Source organism: Phaethon aethereus, assembly GCF_964289735.1.
Source record: "Phaethon aethereus genome assembly, chromosome: 3".
NCBI lineage: Eukaryota > Metazoa > Chordata > Aves > Phaethontiformes > Phaethontidae > Phaethon > Phaethon aethereus.
Window position 1 is genome coordinate 88,730,638 of NC_138576.1, and position 19,545 is coordinate 88,750,182.

Here is a 19,545-nt window from a genome sequence, read left to right on the forward strand (position 1 = left end):
CAGCTGCAAACTTGCACTTCAGAACGGGGCTTAAGGAGAGCTTGAGCTTGCTTCTGTGCGAATGAGTCTTTGGTTACTTCTGACTCGTGTGACTCTCAGTTTTGTGACACCGAGTTCAGTGCTTCCGCTGTAGTACAACTGATCAGTGTTATGGCCAAATCTGGAATTATTATCAGATAGGCATGCATTTAGTGTTTTACAATGGACGCTATGTGAAAGAACTATAATTTTTGCTACTGTCTCCATTTTTGATTCAGTGTTTGCGTTTGAGTAGAGACCAGGCTGCTGAAGTTTAACTACTCTGTTCCCTTTTTTTGATACCTATAGATGATGCTTTCAAAAATTCTGCTACAATTAATCTTTAGTTGTCATTTCTGATTCAGATCTTACCTCTGTCATCAAAATTAGGCTGTTGTTGCTTTGCTTTACATTGTCTCTGTGCTTTCCTTTGGTCAATATGAGAAACTCTGAAGTTTTTGTAGGAGGAAACTTCTGACATCTTCACACTAATGCTGGAGGGGTATAACTGTTTCCTTCTGTCTACAATCCACAGCTTTTCTTTTTCTTAAATCAAGCTCCCCTTCTTTCACAATTCAGAGTAATTGCAAATAAAGCAGCCAGTGTCAAACCTTCTAAAACTCCTGCAGTATTGACTGTTTGTAGCAGGAATGTTACTGATAGTTCTTGAAATCTCTTGGGCCGCCTTCTGCATGTTTTATCCATGTTTTGTGGTTTTTCTTTTTTGTTTGTTTGTTTTGGGTCTTTGTTTTGTTCTTTTTTCTCTGTGTTGGGGAAATTTTCTGTAGGAGGGCAGAGGGATTGAACTTAGAGAGCAGGGAAGGTGTCAACTCAAGGTATGGGTGAAAGACTTGCCACTCAATTTAGACAGCTTTGGCTGCAATTTTGGGGGGGGGGGGGTGGAAATTTTTTTTTTTTCATCAGCAGCTCTAGGCACCTCGAATATTGCTCTTTATGTGGCACTGGATGTGTCTTAGTTGCAGAATTTTCTAGATTGAGACTAGTCAGCAACCATTCTGTGTAACTTACCTGTGTTTTCCTAGTTTTATAGTTGAGCTTTTATGCACTGTATTATCTATTTTCACTCACCCCATATACACTTCAGCCATAGGGAACTCACCATGCATCCATGGTTTCTGAGCTCCTGCTGGTTTGCTCTATACAGTAAGTAGCACAGGTGAGTGGCTTTTTTGGATGGGTCGCCTTAGCAAGAGAGTGTTTCTGGTGGCAGTAGAGTCTCTGTTTATTTTGAACTTGCCTGTTAGCATGAGTTTGACGGGAGAGGGACCCTAGCAATGAGGAATGGACCTTTACATGCTTGCCTTGGTAGCTTGAGCTGTGCAGCTTGATGCATGCTGAAGGCTACCCCCAGCAGAATGCTAGCCAGCCAGCTGTGTGCCAGATGACACCACAGCACCCAACTGCACACAGCCATCTCGCATGAGACACTATTAAATAAAATACTGTGCTACTGCCACTTTCTTTAGCAGAAAGTGTCTGTGGGGTGTGTTAGGTGCTGGTGCATTTTTTTGAGCAATCCAGTGCTCATGACAACTGAAGGCAAAAAGACATTTGGAAGCAGGGAAGAGGTTCAAATAGACTGGTTCCCGGCAAATACGGAAAGATTTTTCATAGTAATGCTTTCCATATTTGGAGCTTACACTTAGGAAATGATGTAAGCATCACTCTTTAGGATAGCCCCAATATGGTTACAGAGTAATTCTGAGAATGATGTGATAAAGTGCAGTTCAATGTATGAAATTTCCTTGAATAATGTGCTTTGTTTCCTTAACGCTATAATATTCTTGCTATCGGAACATATTCTCTGTGTCAAATTATTCTCGGTCTTACCTCAGAAAAAACTGCCTGTGATTTCAAAGGGAGTTTTGCCTAAGGTAGGGCTTGCAACATCAGGACCAGGAATTAGTGTAATGTGACCCACCATTTGTATTGCTTTGGGGTAAATTTAAGAGAGAAGATTTAACATTGTGTGTGACATGCTGAGATATTGCAATATCTCGGATGGATTATTAGGCACCAATCCAAAGGTTAAGTGCAGCAACCACATGAGATGTGGCTTTATCCTTACATGATCTATGCCCATGTTCTGTTTTGTAGTCCCCTGAAATAGGTGTTATCCTTAGAATAAAACAACATGTTTATAAGACATTACTGGAACCTATCCCAAGCTATTACATGTTGTTTCAGTAGAAAAGTGTGTGCATGTATGTAATTTGAAATGTAGAAATCAGTCCTTGTATGGGTGAACTCACTGAAATTTTAAATCTGGATCCTAGTGTGCACCAGATAAATATTCACGACCTTTGGGAAAGTATAGATATGAATTTGCAGTTTAGGACCTTTTCTAATTTATATGCATATATCTTTTTGGGGTTTTATTTTCCATGCTCTTTTTGCTTGGCTTGCATTAAATAAAATGCTTCAATGGAGTGTGGTAGTCTAGCATTTGTTTTGCCTCAGGAGTAGATTGCCCCATCTTGCATATCTGGTCAAGTAAATTGCTCTCTTGCCTGCATACTTCAATAGTAATACTGGGCTTTAGACTTTCCTGTACAACCCCCCCGTGAGCAGAACCACAAGGGGCTGGACCAGTGTGGTGTTAACAGTCTTCTCTATTGTAATGGTTTCATTCATCTCCCATTTACATAAATTAATAGTTAAAACTTGTTTGGTTGCTTAAGAAAACTCATTAAGCTTTCGAAGTAGCTGTATTATGAGCACTCTGGCAATCGCTCCCATTGACTTATCTCCTGCTGGTTCACTGGGAACCAGTCCATCTTGGGGTCAGGTCCCTAAGTTTCATTGCAGAATTAACAAATAGCACTTAGAAGAAAATGCAAATAATCTGTTCAATGCAAAGTGGATGTTGGGGAACTTCCTTATGAAAAAGAAGTCATGTTTAAAATTTTTAAAAATAAAATTGTATTTTTGTCTGAAAGGCTTATCTTCACTCAGGAAATAGATCATATTTTTAATCCATATTCTGCTAGTCACTGGAGATTGTTTGACATTGTAAGAGAAAGGTCAGTTTGTATAACCTGAAGTGGGAGGGGAATGCTTAATGTGAAAAGCTTGGCCAGATCTTTTTTTTTTATTATTAATTGAATGTTCCGCTCTGCCTTTTTAATTTATCATCTTCAGTATATGGTTTTTATTTTTCTTTTTTTCCTACTTGCTTGTGTTTGGGTTTTTTATAGATTGGAGAAAGAGAGCATTCAGCACAGCGTTAGCAATGAAGCAAAGGCCCGAGCCCTTCAGGCCCAGCAAAGAGAGCAGGAGCTGACACAGAAGATGCAGCAAATGGAGGCCCAGCATGAGAAAACTGGTAGGTGGTAGGGAAAGATTAGAGCCTGGGCACTCACTCACAAGCCAGGCCCACGCCTTACTGTGAAATGACATCAGGAACACCTGTAACCTTTGGCTGGCCGAAGGGAGCAGATGCTAACTACACCGGAGATTCCGAATTACATATTAGTTAGCGTTTAAAAGAGAAAATGGAAAGTATTGCCCACTGTCTGTTGATTTCAGAGTGCTGCTCTCACATCTGTTGCACCATCTGGATTATGAGTTTATTTACCTGTGTTCAAGAAATGTAAAGCTGAGAGAGACCACAACAAAGTAGAAAAACAAAGGGCTTGTTTTTGGCTGGATTTTCAGGCACACATGTTATATAAAGAAAATAGCATCAGAAGCTCTGCGGGAAATGCTCTGAGCTTACAGTTAAAGTCTCCTGAATAGCATTGAACAGTTCCCACAGTACACACATTATAGCTACTCTAAAAGCTTAATGAGTTTGCTTCGGCATCCAAACTGGAGAAAAGCTTTAGCCATTAATCGGTTCTTAATTCACTGTCGCAGCTGGATGTAATTCACTGGCTCCAAATTGATATGTTCCTTTATTTAATCTTTGCAGCCTCAAACATTTTTAGCATTACCATGTGCCCCCCACACACCCTCAATCTAGAAGAAAGATGTTTAATCCCTTGCATACTTCAGGTTCTCATAATAGGAGACTTCATTGCATTGACTTAGCTGATCAATAACTTCTAACCTTTAATGTGGAAGTAAAATGAGTTCTCCAAACAAACCAAAAAAAGCCTTATGTTATTGTGAAGTACTGTGCTAACAACATTAATAAAGGTGCATATTATAAGCAAAAAAAGAAATTTTTAGAGAGGAAATCTCCAACCCCTGGCATTGGGAAGGAGGAGAAGCTTCAGCTCTTACGGAACTCATGGTATATTAATACATTTAATAAAGTACCAATTTTACCCACCAATCCTGCAATACATTTAGAAAAATGATGTTGCATGTATTAATCCTAAGCAGTGTCAGATGATACCTGAGGTAGCAGGCACATTTACATCTGCCAAAAGATTTTCTATCTTTCTGCAGCATTATCACAGTACTAGAGGACCTTTCCGTGTGTTCAGGGAATGTAAACAGCTATAAACAGCTACATTATGGCTGCTGTCTACACAGTAGGAAAAGAAAAGAAGCTCTCAGAATCATTTTTCCCACTATAGCCAGCACATCTGCATATGACCAAGTGTAATTTTGCACAAGAGATGTGTAATTTACACTCCTGACGCATAAATTGTCCCGGTACACAACAATGAAACAACATTATGTCTGAGTTTGTTTTTATATATCTTATTTATATTTATATATATAGTAGGGTTAGAAGACGTTGAAAATTATAGTCATTTATTATGTACCTAAAGAAACCCTTGTGTATTATGACCCTACACACATACAAGGAATTCGGGTAATAGTCTTCTCTCTTTCTCTCTTTCTCTGATTTTAAAAGCAGAAATCAAGAAACATCATTTTGCAGTTCCTTCCTTTTGAAAGAATAAAGGTGCTTGATTTCTAGATCACAAGTTTGGTGCAGCCCAAACTGATAGTAACTGAAAATTAATTTATAAAATGGTTTCACTGCAACTGTCACTGTACAATAAGTCTATATCTTATCATTAAAGAGAAAAAAATACATTAACCATAGTAAGCGCAGCACCCAGTAAGTAAAAGAAATGTTTTTTTAAGAGGAGAATGAAATGAGTCTACAGTGCGAGTTACTGGGTTGCCAGTGTATCCTCTGCACCAGTTGAACAAGCAAAAGGCCGCTAAGGCATGGCTTACCAATTTTATTCCTCCCAGAAATGTTAATGAACTTCCAGCTAAAAAGCAAAACCATCAGATTAGATATGTAGCCTTTATGGTGATTCCTCTTGTACAAGACCCGATTCAGTGGCAACATCACTTAAACACTTTATCTTAGATTATTCTGACATAGAGCCTTTATTTGGTGAATGATGATGTCATAATTCCATGTCCAAGTAGCTGAAGTTTAAAAAACATACCAAAACCAGAAGGATCTAGAGGAAAGACATTAAGAATATAAACAAAACAAAAAATAAATCTAAATTGTCTATAATTTTATATAATTGTAAATAAATTTCTCATATTATAATTTTATAATTTCTAGTAAATGAACTGGATTCGTTGCTGACCTCCCAGAATACATTCATAACAAAATTAAAAGAAGAATGTTTTCTGTTGGGAAGGAAGTTGGAACAAATGTCAGAAAAATACAGGTTAGTATATTTTTCTTACCCTGTCCCTTTTATTGTTATGACATGCTTCCTTATTTTTTATTTATATTTTTATATTTATTATTACTCATTTTGTCCCAGGTATTGCACATGCTCTGAATATAATATATGCCACTTAAAAAACATGGGTGGATCTTTATCCAGGATAATTCTAATTTTCCACTTTTCAGATCATGTTTCTGGCTATAACTTCAAATTTCTTAGACAATTCCAATGTAAAAACTGCATACTGTTTTCTTCCTGATCTTCCCATTCTTGATATGAAGAGTGGAAAATTGTTCACAGAGCTACAATTCAAGTTTATCTGAAATTATTTGAAAAATACTAGATAGCTGAAGTTCTCAAAACTGTAGTCTGTTGGTTTAATTATTTACTTCAAGCTTCATTCACAATATTGCACACTGAATAATCATGTCTGAAACAATTGTCATCAAAATTGCTTGTCATTGAAGCTCTGATTCTGCTGCCACTTGTTATGTGGAGCTCTTGTTAAAATTGGTAGCAGGTCTAAATACCATAAATAAAGCCATTAAAAATTCAGGAAGAGAACAAAACCTGGAAGCAGTAACTGGTTGAAATAAATACAAGAGTACGAAGGTATCTATTTAAAAGTTCTGTAGGACAGGACTATCTTTCTAAAAATAAAAAAAAAAGTTAATTTTGTAGTTCTATACCAGTAAATCATTTGATTTTACATTTTAAAGTGTGAAAATAGTCTCTGTTGAAACTTTCTGTAGGGTTCATATTTAGGGTAGTAAACAGGACTGAAATGGTGTGTTGGCATTCTGCAACTTCTGTAAATTTTGTGTAAACTGAATTTGGTAATAAAGGGTAGGATTCATCTTGCATGGCTTATGTGAAGTAAAAAAACCACTCAGGAAAGATAAAATAGGTTTTCAAGATAGGATTCTTCTTCTGCTGGGCGGATTTAATCATCCTGCTGGGGTAACATAACAGGGGCAACACTCACTTGGGGAGAGAACTCATTTATCCCAGTATCCTGTTTGCAGGAATGGTCAAAGGGGAATGATAAAAGTAGATGATAGACATATATATATAAATATATATGTATATATATGTAAAAAATATATGATGCTTCCCACAGGTACTGCCTCCACTGCCCATCCTACTTTCCACTGAATATAAAATGTTGACTAGCTGTTAAGCGGCTGAAGTTGGGAGATAAATCCCATCCAGAGTGCTTGGGGAAGAAATTAGAATCTTGAGGAAATGTAATCACTCTTACCTTACAAGTGTTGTGATGGGTACTTCAGAGAGAAGCAAACAGAATTTTTCTTCTGAAAAAGCAGGGCTTTTCTGCTAAAGTAATACAAAACCTTAAAAGATTCAAATGTTATTATTATTCCAGCAATAAAAATGCACACAGACTTTGTTGCTAGAGCTCACAGTCACAGGCTAGTAACTGTAAAAGGATGAAGGAAAGACAGAAAACATACTGTGAAAACACATTATTCTCTGAAAATAAATACCAGAGATTGCCAAGTGTTTCTCCACCTAGCAGCATTAGCTGACTATGTCAAGAACCTGAAAAGGGGAAAAGGAGCCCTCTTGGGTCTCCTGGAAGTGGTATATTTTGCACAAGAAAAAATATGAAAGAAGTATGAGAGCAGTTCTGAGAAGGAGCCCTAAAATAGCTTGAGCTTGCCTTCATGGGAGTGGGAGCTAATGCAGTCAGTAGCAAGAATGGAGGAATAGGTAGGGACAAAGAAAGCATGTGAAAATGAGAACAGAAAGGTGGAACTGGAAATGGTAGAAAATGGTAAACTAATAGATGCCTTCAAAAAATGATGTGATCAGGAGATGCAGAAAATGTCTTCGGCAAAGTTTTAAACTCATGATCAGTGTATATATATATCTTTCAGTAATGTCTCTCCGTAAGGCAATCTTCATGCTCATTGTCACTGGATATAGTGTAAAACCACAATTCTGGGACAGAATGCTGTAGCTTTGTCTTCTGAAAAAAAAGTAATCATTTTTGGAAGATTTTATAACTTAGGTCTCCTATACATTGATAAAAGCAGATCATGAAGCAGCAGTGTGCCCTATTTGCATGGAAAAGACTTTTTCCATGTTGTTTTCCATGTTTTTGGCCTTATCATAAACTGAATTTTGGACCTGGATGTGTATTTTCTTGCTATACTTCTAGAATCTGTGTCTTAGTTTCCATGGGGTTAAGAAATAACTGTATACTATCAGTACCATTATTTAGTTGGTAAAACACTCAAGCTTTTTTAATAACAAATGCAAGGGTAAGTTTATATAAAATTTTGGGGATTTGCTAGGAAGTAAATGGCACGTTGGTAATAAGAGGCATTTCAAATTTACCTGTGACAACTACACGATTTCAGTGGGACACCTCTGAATTGCACATATATCTTATATTTAATACAGATTTTCTAAGGAATTTAAACTGAAGTTTTCTTGTTAATATGTAAGCTGGAACCATTTTTGTTAGCTGGCCTCTACACAGGATTAGAAAAGCTTCAGAAAGACAATGTCAGACAAATTATAAACCCCTCAAGCTGTGCAGAAAGAAGATAGTGTCTGTGAAGGTTTTTGTATGCATAGGCATGTTTAAAAATACAGTCCTTTGTTGATTTCTTCTCTGTTATTTTGTTCTTTTTTTTTTTTCTCTGATTGTCACTGAGTTTCTAGGTTGTAGATTAATGTTTAACACTACCCACTGTGTATTTGTGATTTGCGTTTTGTAATTAAGGGGAACAATGGGAGTCCATTGGGTCTCGTTATATATAATGGTTGGTTTAATTTGTTTCACTTCTATCTTGTTAATTGTAAATTGATCATTAAGATTTGAATTCTAATCTGTCACCAGGGTTGTGAGTATTGAAGCTAGAGCAATGATCCTGGTTTTAATCACTGATGATGAGAAACAAATTTTATCATTTTGGTACATATTGCAGTTCATATATTTTAACACTGTATTTTATGGTGTTATAAATATTGTTAAATGACTTTTAGTGTAGTTTTACTGTTTGGACTATAATGTATAAATTATATGACTGGTTTGGCAACAGTAGGCATCCAACTGTGTGAGTTTAATTGAAGTAAAGAACACACACCCGGCTGAACTGTTTTTCTGCATGTTCGGTTGACTGCAGTCATTGCGCTCAATACCAGGAGTGAGATGTTTGCTGAAGATAGCTGTACGAAGATGTGAAATAGTCTGTCTGAAGGATCAGACGTTAAAATTATATGCAACAATACTGTGTCAGCAGAAAATATTTTAGAGCATGTATTTAATTGCTGTACAACTAAAGAATTGGTTTTAAGAGTAGGAAAAGGCAGTGTTTAAAAAGCGCTGCAGTGCAAAAGGTAATTCAGAGGAGTAAAGGCAGCACTGCTACCTTGGTGTTCAAAAATCAGTTCATCCTAAAAATATCCTAAGACTGACTTTGATTTGTCACTATTTAACATTTGCTGGTTCTTTGCCTCCACTATTTGAATGCTTTGGAGGAACCTGTGGGGTTTTTTTTTTTTTCCCCTCAAGACTCTTCCATCAAGGATGGTGGATAAAAAGTTACATGTGTTTTTAAGTAGAAGTTGAGGCTTTCTTGGTAGTTGAATGGATCCAGAAGTATAGAGGGGTTTTTTGTTGTTGTCCTTGTCCTCCCCCAGTCATCATCAATTATTTTTAACGCAGTGACAAGTAAATGAGATTTGGCAAAAATCTACTATCCATCTCCTTATAAGCATGTATTTTACATTTTCATTTTCGTGTGGCATTGTAGCTTTGCTCTGTGCAGTTTCTAAATAATATTGATTTCATACAGGTCTTTTGAGTCTATCAGATCTCAGAAACACACACAGACACATTAACATGACACTATGATTTGTGGGGCCAGCCTGAGTCTGCAGAAGTGCAACTCCATGCAGAGTTCAGCTCAGATGGCAGCACTCCCAATGTCTGCATGCTTCAGTTTCTTCTAAGTCCACCACAGCTTACTACTTGGTCTGTTGGACCCAGAGTAGCTCTTGTGGAGCAACATAAGCATGTCAGTGCTGTGTCCTTTAGTTGTTCTGGATCCATCAGACATAGTGCTTAGTGCACAGATTTTTCTAATTTACCTCTGTCCCTGGCATTACATGTGGGCTATCTCTGAAGTTCAGGACTGTGTACTTTGGCACTTGCCCCTCGCCTCTCCTGTCCCTGCTGTGACAGCTTGGGAGCAGAGTGATTCAGAAGCATTTACACAGACAGAGTCCTGCCCTGGCTGGGTGGAGTTGCTACTCCTAGTATACATGTGCTGTCACGTTCAGTACAGTTGTTCTGCTTGTTACAATTCTGGTTGGTTTTGTGTTTGTTTTTTTTAAATTAACAATTTTGACATTATTTAGATATTACGTAGAATTAAGTGTTCTGTCTTGATCTTTGAAAACTGAGGTGGATAAGTGGTATATTAAAGATGCAAAGGAAATCTTTGTCAGGTTATAATGAAGACTCTTGGTGTGCAGTCTTGTACTGGGACCAGTGTTCTCTCTTTAATGCTGACACGTGAACCTTTTATCATTGACCTTAGTAGGCATTCTGCCCTTCATATGTGCTGTCCTCCAAAATTTCAGTGCAATGAAATACTTGAATCTGGATGGTTAGGCTCTTAAATGTTTTACTTGGAAGGGTCACTGTGTAAATAATATTTTAACTGGAATGTTTGGGTTTTTTTCTGAGTTAAACTGTAATTACAAATGAGGTTTTAAACGAGAATGCAAGTAACATGCTTTAAAGCATCAGGCATTTAGAACTGTATTTCAGAGATTGAAGGTCATGCTACTCATGTTTTCAATGAATTCAGTACTTTCTTTTGTTCCGTTAGTTGTAATTTTCAGTAGCATTTTGGTTTTCGTTGATTTGATTCCTTTGATCTTTCCCGAAAGACTTTGGGCACCTTCAAATGTGCTGGAGATTAGTAAGTCCCTTTAAAACTTCGGGATTTTTATCACCTTGAAAGTTGCTGCTGTTTCTGTGAATGAGATAGCCCCATATAAATACACAAAAAGAAGCAGGATCCCCCAAACATGATCATTTACAGTATCTCTACATGACAAATGCTGTTGCTGCATTTTGCTGGCAAAAAAGGAATGCAAGACGGCAGATGAGTTTAGTCCCTGTTACCACTCGGTCGTGCTTTGTTACATTAGGTCTTTGTTGAGCCGCTCTGCAGTGGACCTTTGCTTTGATCCACTGATTGTCTTTCTTACAATATCAGAATCAAGTACAGACTGTGTTCACACTGTGTGAGAACAATTGGTCCAACCGACAATGCTTTGTTAATGCTGACACTTAAGTTACTAGTATTTCTGTCAAATGACCAGTGCACCTTTCTCTAACATCCTGCCCACTGTTAAGTACCTGTCCAGAAAGCTCTTGTGCGTTCAAGTTTGATGAACAAATGCATCAGCACAATTCTGATGTATTTGTCGGTGATGTTTCTTAATAGAGCTATAACTCCCTATCTAAATTCAATTACATACGGTATTCTTCCAAAGTTTCCCCTGCTAAATTCTTTTAGATTCAGAGATGATATCATGTATTGTTCTCTATTTAAACATGAAAAGATTATGTTGTCATTTCCAGATTTGACTTGTCAGTGTAACAACATGTTTTTGAGGGAGGAGTATTCCTTTCCCCCTGCACTTTGTTGTATTTTTCAGAATGTCAGTTGTTGTTGCATTCGGTAACAGCCAGGAAGGTAAAGTATCTTTCTGCTGTAACTGAAGCATATTTAAGTTTATGATTTAAAGATATCTCAGAAGCTTTTTAACCTCAAGATCTGGAGTGGCAGATGCCGTAAAACAAATTTGCTTGCTTTTGATTCTTACTTTCTGATGGTATAGCAGATTCTGACATGTTCTCATTAACCTTTTCCAAAGAGTTAAACTGTACAAGTGCATAATGTATATTTTATCACAATTTAATCTGGGATCTTTTCCTGTTATTAAGAAACAGCTCATGCCTGTTTCTCCAGGGGCTGATGGTTAGAGATGTAGCAAGTAGCAGTCCCAGGTCATTCATGGATCTGGAGTCTTAGCTCACCCGTGAAGAATAAGAATTGCTAGAAGTGACTAATTTTCTTAAAGACTGTGCCAAGTTTTATGTATATGAGGGTGTGCCTCTATGATTTGTCCCTTATTTCTTAAGGTTTTATTAATTTTCCTCTTAATGTGTTGTTTGGGGTTTTTTTTAATCTGTGTAATGGTATTTTGGCCATATTAGATTATTAAAGTTTCTAAAACAGTACCACTATTAAGAGTTGAACCTGTACAGCTCAGTAAAGGTTGAACAAGTTTTTAGTAGCCATTTTTTAAACTGAATGTTAACTTTTACTAATAAAGAACTTGAAATGTGTTTTCAAAATGCTGGCTGGATTCTTGCTTAACAAGTAGGAATTTACATTTATTGATCTTATTTAACATCAACACATAATGCCAAATGACATGCCTGTTCAGATTAGGCTGAAATTAACATAGCCAGCCTATGGCTGAGTGATTGCCATTGGCATATTTACCAGATACCCTTCAGCATCATGTTCTTTTGTCTTAAGATTATTTGAAATGGTGTTTTGTTTCTGTAAGTTCTAGTAATAGCCTGTTTATGCATTACATATACATGTATGAAATTTTATAAATGCTGAAGCCCTATATTGATGGCACGCTGCAGGATGAAATCTGACAACATCCATCATCACTGTATTTTACTTCTCTAGATCTGAAGTCAACCAGCTTAGTCAGGAAAAAGAGTATCTTCATGGCAGATTGGAGAAGATGCAGAAACGGAATGATGAATTGGACCAACAGTGTATCCAGCATGGGAGAATGCATGAGAGGATGAAGTCGAGGTAGGGGTCCTGTTAATCTGTCAGTATGTGGTATGCTCTTCTGTACCTGTTGTGTTGTGTAAACGTAAAAATGACACTAAGTTGTTCAAAAGTAATATTCTTTCCTTATGAAAATGACCACCCTTTCCCCCTCCCCAAGCATTCTGTCAAGTTTTTTTATAACATCTTTTGCTTGTGCCATTTTGGATAAATAAAAGGAAAGCTTGAACAACATAGTCTTCCAAAGAATTTAAGCCTGGTACATATGTGTGTGGGCTGCTTCGGCTGTTCTCTGCTCTAACTTGGATGAATTGTCTTACCATATTAAAAAAAAAAAAAACGGGGGAGGGGGGGGGAGAGGAGGAGGAAGGGGAGAGGAGGTTATTCAGTAATATGAATGTAGAGTACAGATGTGGACTCCATAATGCCATTTAATAGGTGTATTTTTTGAGTTTACCATCTTACCTTTCTCAATAATATTTAACTTGTATAAACAGACAAATCTTACTGAAGATCTTAGTAACCAGAGAACTATTAACAGCTTCCAGGCAGTACTCGCCTTTTCAGAGAAGTAGCAACTTCCTTAGGAAGAGCTGGGAGCAGCTACAGCAAGACTAGTATGGAATATTTCCACCGATACCAACTGACCGTTCTGGCCAGAGTGTCCAGACTGATAATGCCTTGTGCTGTGATTTGCATTAGATGTCCTTAAAGATCACTGTGGAGACTTTCCTTTTTGGTACCAGAAAGTTCATCTCTGCTCTCTTGTTCTGTTTTCCGCTCCCCATTCAGTGTAACAGGCACTGGAAAGAGCTTGGGTATAGTTGGGGAGATAGAGGATGAAGTAGGGAGATGACTGAGAGGCAACTCTGCCAACCAGATCAGCTGAGCTACCTCTTGTCAGTAGTGAAAGGCAAAATGCAGCTTAACTTCATTTGGACTAGACAGTCCTGGCTGGGCAAAAATCTGTTAGCTTTTTTTGACCACTGACCACCTGACAGGAACAGGGCTTGCACGTATTGAAGCAGCTAGTCTTGTATGCTCTTTATTTTTCTTTTTCTCCAACTATTGATTTTTTAATTTTTTTTTTTCTGCCCTCTATTCATTCTCTGTCTGTCCATATCAGCTTGTTTCTTTGCAAGGTCTCCATACATTCTTTTCGGTCATCTAGACCTCCTTCTTTGCTCTTCCTTTTCAGATTTCTGTCTGTACCTCATCCTGTTCTTCTGTAACCCAGGATTGTCATAATCTTTTATAGCTCAGAGAAAAAAGAAATTCAAAATGCTATAACGGTGTCACTAGTTTATGTGACCACATAATCTTTCTGTTTATCTCACCTCCCTTTCGGTTGCTTTACTTGTGGTGGATTTTTAGCATATGGGGGACATGCACTGAGTACTCAGGGTTACTTTCAGGAGAAAAAAAAAAAAATTTTTTTTTCCTCCTAGCTCTTTTCCTGTAGAATTATTAGTATCTAGCTGAATTTTAAGACTGCTTTGTAAGTTTTTAGGACAACCTTCCCTCTGTCAGAACCAAATAGATCTACTGGAAAATGTTGCGCATTCTCTGCTGTGCAGCAGCAATGATTATGCACTAGAAAAGATTGAAAGCATTAATCCAGAACAGAAAAGTGGTTTGAATGCAGAGTGGTCATGCTGCAGGCAGTGCCTTACCTTCTGCTGCTGTTTTGCTGACAACAAGGAGAGAAAACAGGACAGTGATAGCATTTGTCTTATTTAATATTTTAAAATGTGCAAGTATGGCAGATTATCAGGTATTTGAATCAGGAACAGTATACCTTACCACCATTTTAAGAAGGGATTATTTTAACATATTTTTAATTATGAACTTGCACTATATTCCTTTAAAATCCAGGTAATAAGTGACAAGGCTGATATAATAAACTGCTTTAAAAATACAGTGTAATCTAATTTTAGCTTCCATGTGAAAACTGTAATAGATTTTCAGTGTCAGTTCTCAAATGCTATAAATTGGCTATGAAGTATTCAGATCTAGATGAAGAAAAGCAGAAAGCATAACTACTACAACAAATAAATCTCCCAGTTCCTTATATTTATGTTGAAGGACTTCACCAAATAAAAATAGTGATCTTTCTCTTCTGATTTGGGAAATAGAAATCTGACTATGCTATTTAGTAAAGACAGAAGAACAAATAATAATACTGTGTTTTGCCTCAGATTTTCGTCTATCACTCAGATACTAAATCATAGTGAAATAAAGTTAAGGATGTTTACTTCTTTACACAGTATGTTTCCCCTTTGTATGCAGCTACAAATAGCACTTTTTGCCACACAGTCCTGCAAAGTGACTTCCTACCTAATTTTCTAGCTGTTGTTATTCTGTCTGTCTTTAGAAAGTTTCTTATACCAAAACGATTTTGACTGAACTTGGGACCTAACATTTGCATTTGAATAATAAAGAATTGTGGTGTTTCTTTAAGAAAAGATCTCTATTACTCTTGTGTTCTCCTAGAAGAATATGACAGGCCCTGATATAAGAATTTTGTGGAAGGAGCAAGATCTAATAGATAAATCAGAATTTCTTTTGGAGCAACAATGTTTTGGCAATTGTGATAGTTGCATTCCTGAAAATGAACAAGATAACTTTCTCTGCCATTCCTATCTTTCTGTCTGAATATGTGCTGCAAATGAATATAGTCCAAAATGATACAAGCATGTTTTAAAGAAAGAGATTACTTTAAATTGCAATCGTTAAAGACAGTTTTGAATCAGTCTTTTCAATGTTATGCAAATATCCATCCCTTTCAGTGTGATTTTGCTCAGTGAAATAGGGCATTAAAAGAAATAGATGTCCATCTAAATGATACAGTTCACACATTGTCATGGTTTAGCCCCAGCCGGCGACTAAGCCCCACGCAGCCGCCCCCTCACTCCTCCGCGGTGGGATGGGGGAGAGAATCGGAAGAGTAAACGTGAACGGAGGACAGGACACACATGCTATTGGAGCAAACTTGAAAGATGTATGGTTTGCAGGACTAGGGTCACACGTTAAGACTGCAGTGGAGCTCATGAAGAGGTGTTCATTTAATATGGTTAATCTAGCAGCTCTGTGGAGTTTTGCTTTAGATACTTACTTGATGGGTTTTTTTACGTTAGTTTGTTCTTATTTTGGTGTTTTTTGCAGCTATGTACTTTTCCTTTTAGACAGTGATATGTTTAGCTAAGTAGATTATCTCAAAAGTATTAATTAACATGGCATAGGGTCACAGATGTACCACTGGAAGTGAGCTGGCCAACATGTGTGACGTTCTGGATCTGAGTCTTGGAGAAATAAAATCGTGTCTGTTATGTAGCAAAGAGCACATTGATAAACTTTCAACTTGAAAGCAAATTTTATTAAAATCTTCAAATTCCCATTCTGTGGTATGTATTCATTGTAGAAATTAGGAGGTAGCAGAAAGTGCAGAATTTCTTATAAGGCAGCTATGAAGATAGAAAACTAGCCAAGAATACAAAGAATATGTAGCAAAAATAAAAATTTAAGCTACCTGTTTTCCTTCTGTGCTCCACTCCACACACAAAATAAATAGGTTCCAGAGGAAGGAAAAACCAAAATCAAATTAATTGAGTAACTGTACGCATAACATTGGTTATAAACATAAACATTCACTCCTTTGTTTTCAAACTGAATTCCAAGGCATGCATTGTCACCTCTGTAGTTAGATCAGTTCTGTATATGCAGATATACTTTCTTGCAAGCTCTGTTCTCTTCCAATTTGGGGAGCAAGAAGAAAAAGACAAGAATCTGCCTAGATCTGTTATTGATGGAACATATTTATGAATAAGTAATATTTGCCCAAGCTGCCGTGGATTTCATCAGGCCATTTAAGCTTTCACTGAGCTTAGTTAACAACACTTACAGGTACAAAGTTGAATTACAACTTTTCTTTTCTGCATCTATTCTCCTTATCATAAAGGAGGCATCTAATTGTAAGTCATCTGTTTAGAGAATTTCTTCTGTGGACAGTCAGTATCTAAGAGGGGAAGCATTTAACTTAATATAGCGAGCTCTTTTCTGTATACATTTCCTGTTGAAGACCCAGGTGATGTGTGGAAATACAGCAAATATGGAGTAGTGTCTTCAAGTAGGAGAAGAAAATCCTAGGCAATCGGTTTTCTTTTTTCAAGCTGAGCCAGACATGCCTTTACTTCTTATCAAGCAGCAAAAAAGAGCACATGGGCAGTAGTTTGTATGAAGTATGAGGCTCTTTTGAAATGTTTTTAATAAAACATAAATTTAGAAGCTTCTAATGAATTTTTTTCCAAACATTTTTCCAAACTAAGTTCAGTATATGGGATCTGGGGATATGGGTCTTCTCTAAAACTTCAGTTTTGGTGGTTAGAGTTGGTATTACTGTTATTTTTGCTGTAATGTGTGTGTGATCACTGTCCAATCTGTCTAACATTAACAATAATAATAAATTTTATGCAAATTCCTATGGGGCTTTTTGTTGTGGTAGCTTTTTGGAGGTGACAGTGTTGGATGTATTTTGACTGTATTTTTGGTAGCTAAAGTTAAAAAGAAGAGCCTACAGGAATGGCAGTTTGGGGCAGATGTGTGTCTATTCCTCAGGCATCAGTGGTTGTAAGTTAACTATAAAAATGTTACAACCATCTGTGTAACAAGACGGCAGAGATCTGCTCTTGCCTGTTACTATAAATAAGAAGGAGATTTGTTTGACTTCATAGACATTGGATTTATAAAGACTATATGTGTCAAATCGTAACTACGTGCCATGTTGCTGAGATGTGTCTGCAGCCAACTACCTGGGGTGTCTTCCCCTTCAGACACTCTAGTGTAGTGCAGCAACCGTGCAGAAATGTCTGTATAGCACAACATGTGACAAATTGTATTTGTTTTCTACCTATGGGGAAATGTATGATTCTTACGGATAAGCTTATCTGGAAGAGTAGCTAACATGGATTCATAAAAGGACCACTCAAAGAGTTAGAGAGAAAATGTGACATTCAGTTTGACAGTTATTTTAAGGTTTTTCCCACCATTAAATTTATTTTTTGTTGCTGCTACCAAGTGATAGTGTATGAAAGATTATCTATGCATGAGAGAACACACATATATAAGAATTGAGACATGTATATATTGAGAATATACCAGCAGTTTCAAGTAATTGATACATAAAATCACAATAGCAGCTTTGCTGTCACTATTACACTTCTGAATTGAGATTTTGGATTTCTTTGGCAAATCTCCAGTAGAACAATTGATTGAAATTATTTTGTGATAATGGGAGCAGTCAAGTTGCATTTAAAATTTTACATGTTCTGCCTAAAGCTATTGTATTTTTTTAATGTGTGTGTTTTTCAAGAAGCAATGATGGGTAGAAGAACTCAGTTTTGATCATTGCCTAAAAGACCTCTATTTGTTTCCAGCCCAGTTTGTTCTTTGTTGGCTGTATCATCTTCCTTATTTTTATTTTACTGATAGGTTAGGGTTTTTTTAAGTAACAGTGAGGCAATTGTTACTGTCTTCTTACTAGACCATCATCTGTTTTTAAATGCAGTTATAGAATAGAAATACACTAAATTTTGGCTTTTTAGTTTAAAATGCATTAATTTTTATATTGAAAACAGAGATAAACATATGAAGTATCCGTAACATCTTTGATATTAAAGTTGCCTCAATGTTTAAAGAGCAGTATGCCCCACTTTTTCCTGAGCACCATTATTCATACCCACATACCTTTGGTGTGGTTTCACTGTAACAAGTGGAGACAGACTTGTTTGTGTAACCTTTCATGCAAGGAATTTGTGAAGGGCTGTGTGGTCTCTGTGTCCGGCATTGCGGTGCCTCCAGATAAAACTCTCAGCTCTGTCCAGAATTTGGGGTTATCACTATTACTTTTTTTTTCCATTGTTACTTTATAGACTCGCATTTTAGGTTGAGAAATGTATACTGCAGAGAAGTAATGTTAGGAAATAATCAATGGGTGATGTGTGTACACATACACACATACACATATATATGTTGCAAATCCTGGCAGTCTGAAAGTGTATTTGGCTTTTGTTTAATGTTTTACTGTTTGCACATGGTCTGGAATAGAAACTGGATGTTCAAAATCCCTCCGTCCATCTCCAGTTCACTATTTGTTTACATACTATATATACGTTTGCCTATTGCCCCCCCCACCTTTAAACAGATGTCTAGGTATGGTGTGTGTATATAAACACATATATTATTTGTTTTTATATTTATACTATTCCTGTTCCAAATAGTTAATAAAATATATAAGATTATATAAGCCCCAAATACTGTTTTTAAAGATTCCCCAACTACTTGTACAGTAGACACATAAACCAAAAATTATCTTAGTTGTTAGAAAACCTGAAAACGTATACCAAGAGTGAACTACAGGGTCCTCAGAAAATGGTGCAAAATAATATGCAAATTAGTTGCTAGCCACCTTAAGAAGCAAATGACAAGCAGAGGGAGATATTACAGCCAATTTTCAGATAGATGTTTAGGGGATTTAATAATATTCTGTAAGATGTATTCGAGGTCATTAAGTACTGTGTCCCTCTACTACAGCTATCGCTAAGTGTGTGTGTGTATAATTTTTTTTTTTTTTAAATATATATATCCCTTTGAGAATGTATTGAGCTCCTTTGTAAAAGTCATTAGGCCTCACTGTTCCAATTTGGACAACTGCTTCCAGAACCACTGATCTTCTGACTGGGATCCTTCTTACTTTTGGTCTGAATTTATTTGTGTATGGCTTGTATCTGGTTGCTCTTGAACTAAAATTGGGGTAAGTAGTTATTTTGTTCTGCTTTTATTTTATCTGTACTGATAATGCAGATAATTATAGACAATGGTTGTATCCAGTCCTGCTTCTGATTAATAAGTGAAGCCTTCCTTTTTTGTTCTTCTTTTTGCAACAAGCTCTCTGTCACCCTTAGTTTTCTGATTGTTGACCTTTTTTGAACATGGGCAATCAGAACTGTCTATAGGGTTTTGGATCAAGGCATTTGAATATC

General features: G+C 36.8%; 1 protein-coding gene across 1 annotated transcript in view; it reads left to right on the forward strand.

The window, feature by feature from the left end:
• The window catches only part of SDCCAG8 (SHH signaling and ciliogenesis regulator SDCCAG8), a gene marked incomplete at both ends in the record, with an annotated part of 112,486 nt that overhangs the window by 61,407 nt on the left and 31,534 nt on the right, over nt 1-19,545 (forward strand). The window contains 3 exons of the mRNA XM_081997735.1: nt 3,237-3,364; nt 5,528-5,636; nt 12,398-12,529. Coding sequence (XP_081853861.1) covers nt 3,237-3,364; nt 5,528-5,636; nt 12,398-12,529 — 369 coding nt within the window. The remainder of the gene's footprint in view (nt 1-3,236; nt 3,365-5,527; nt 5,637-12,397; nt 12,530-19,545) is intronic.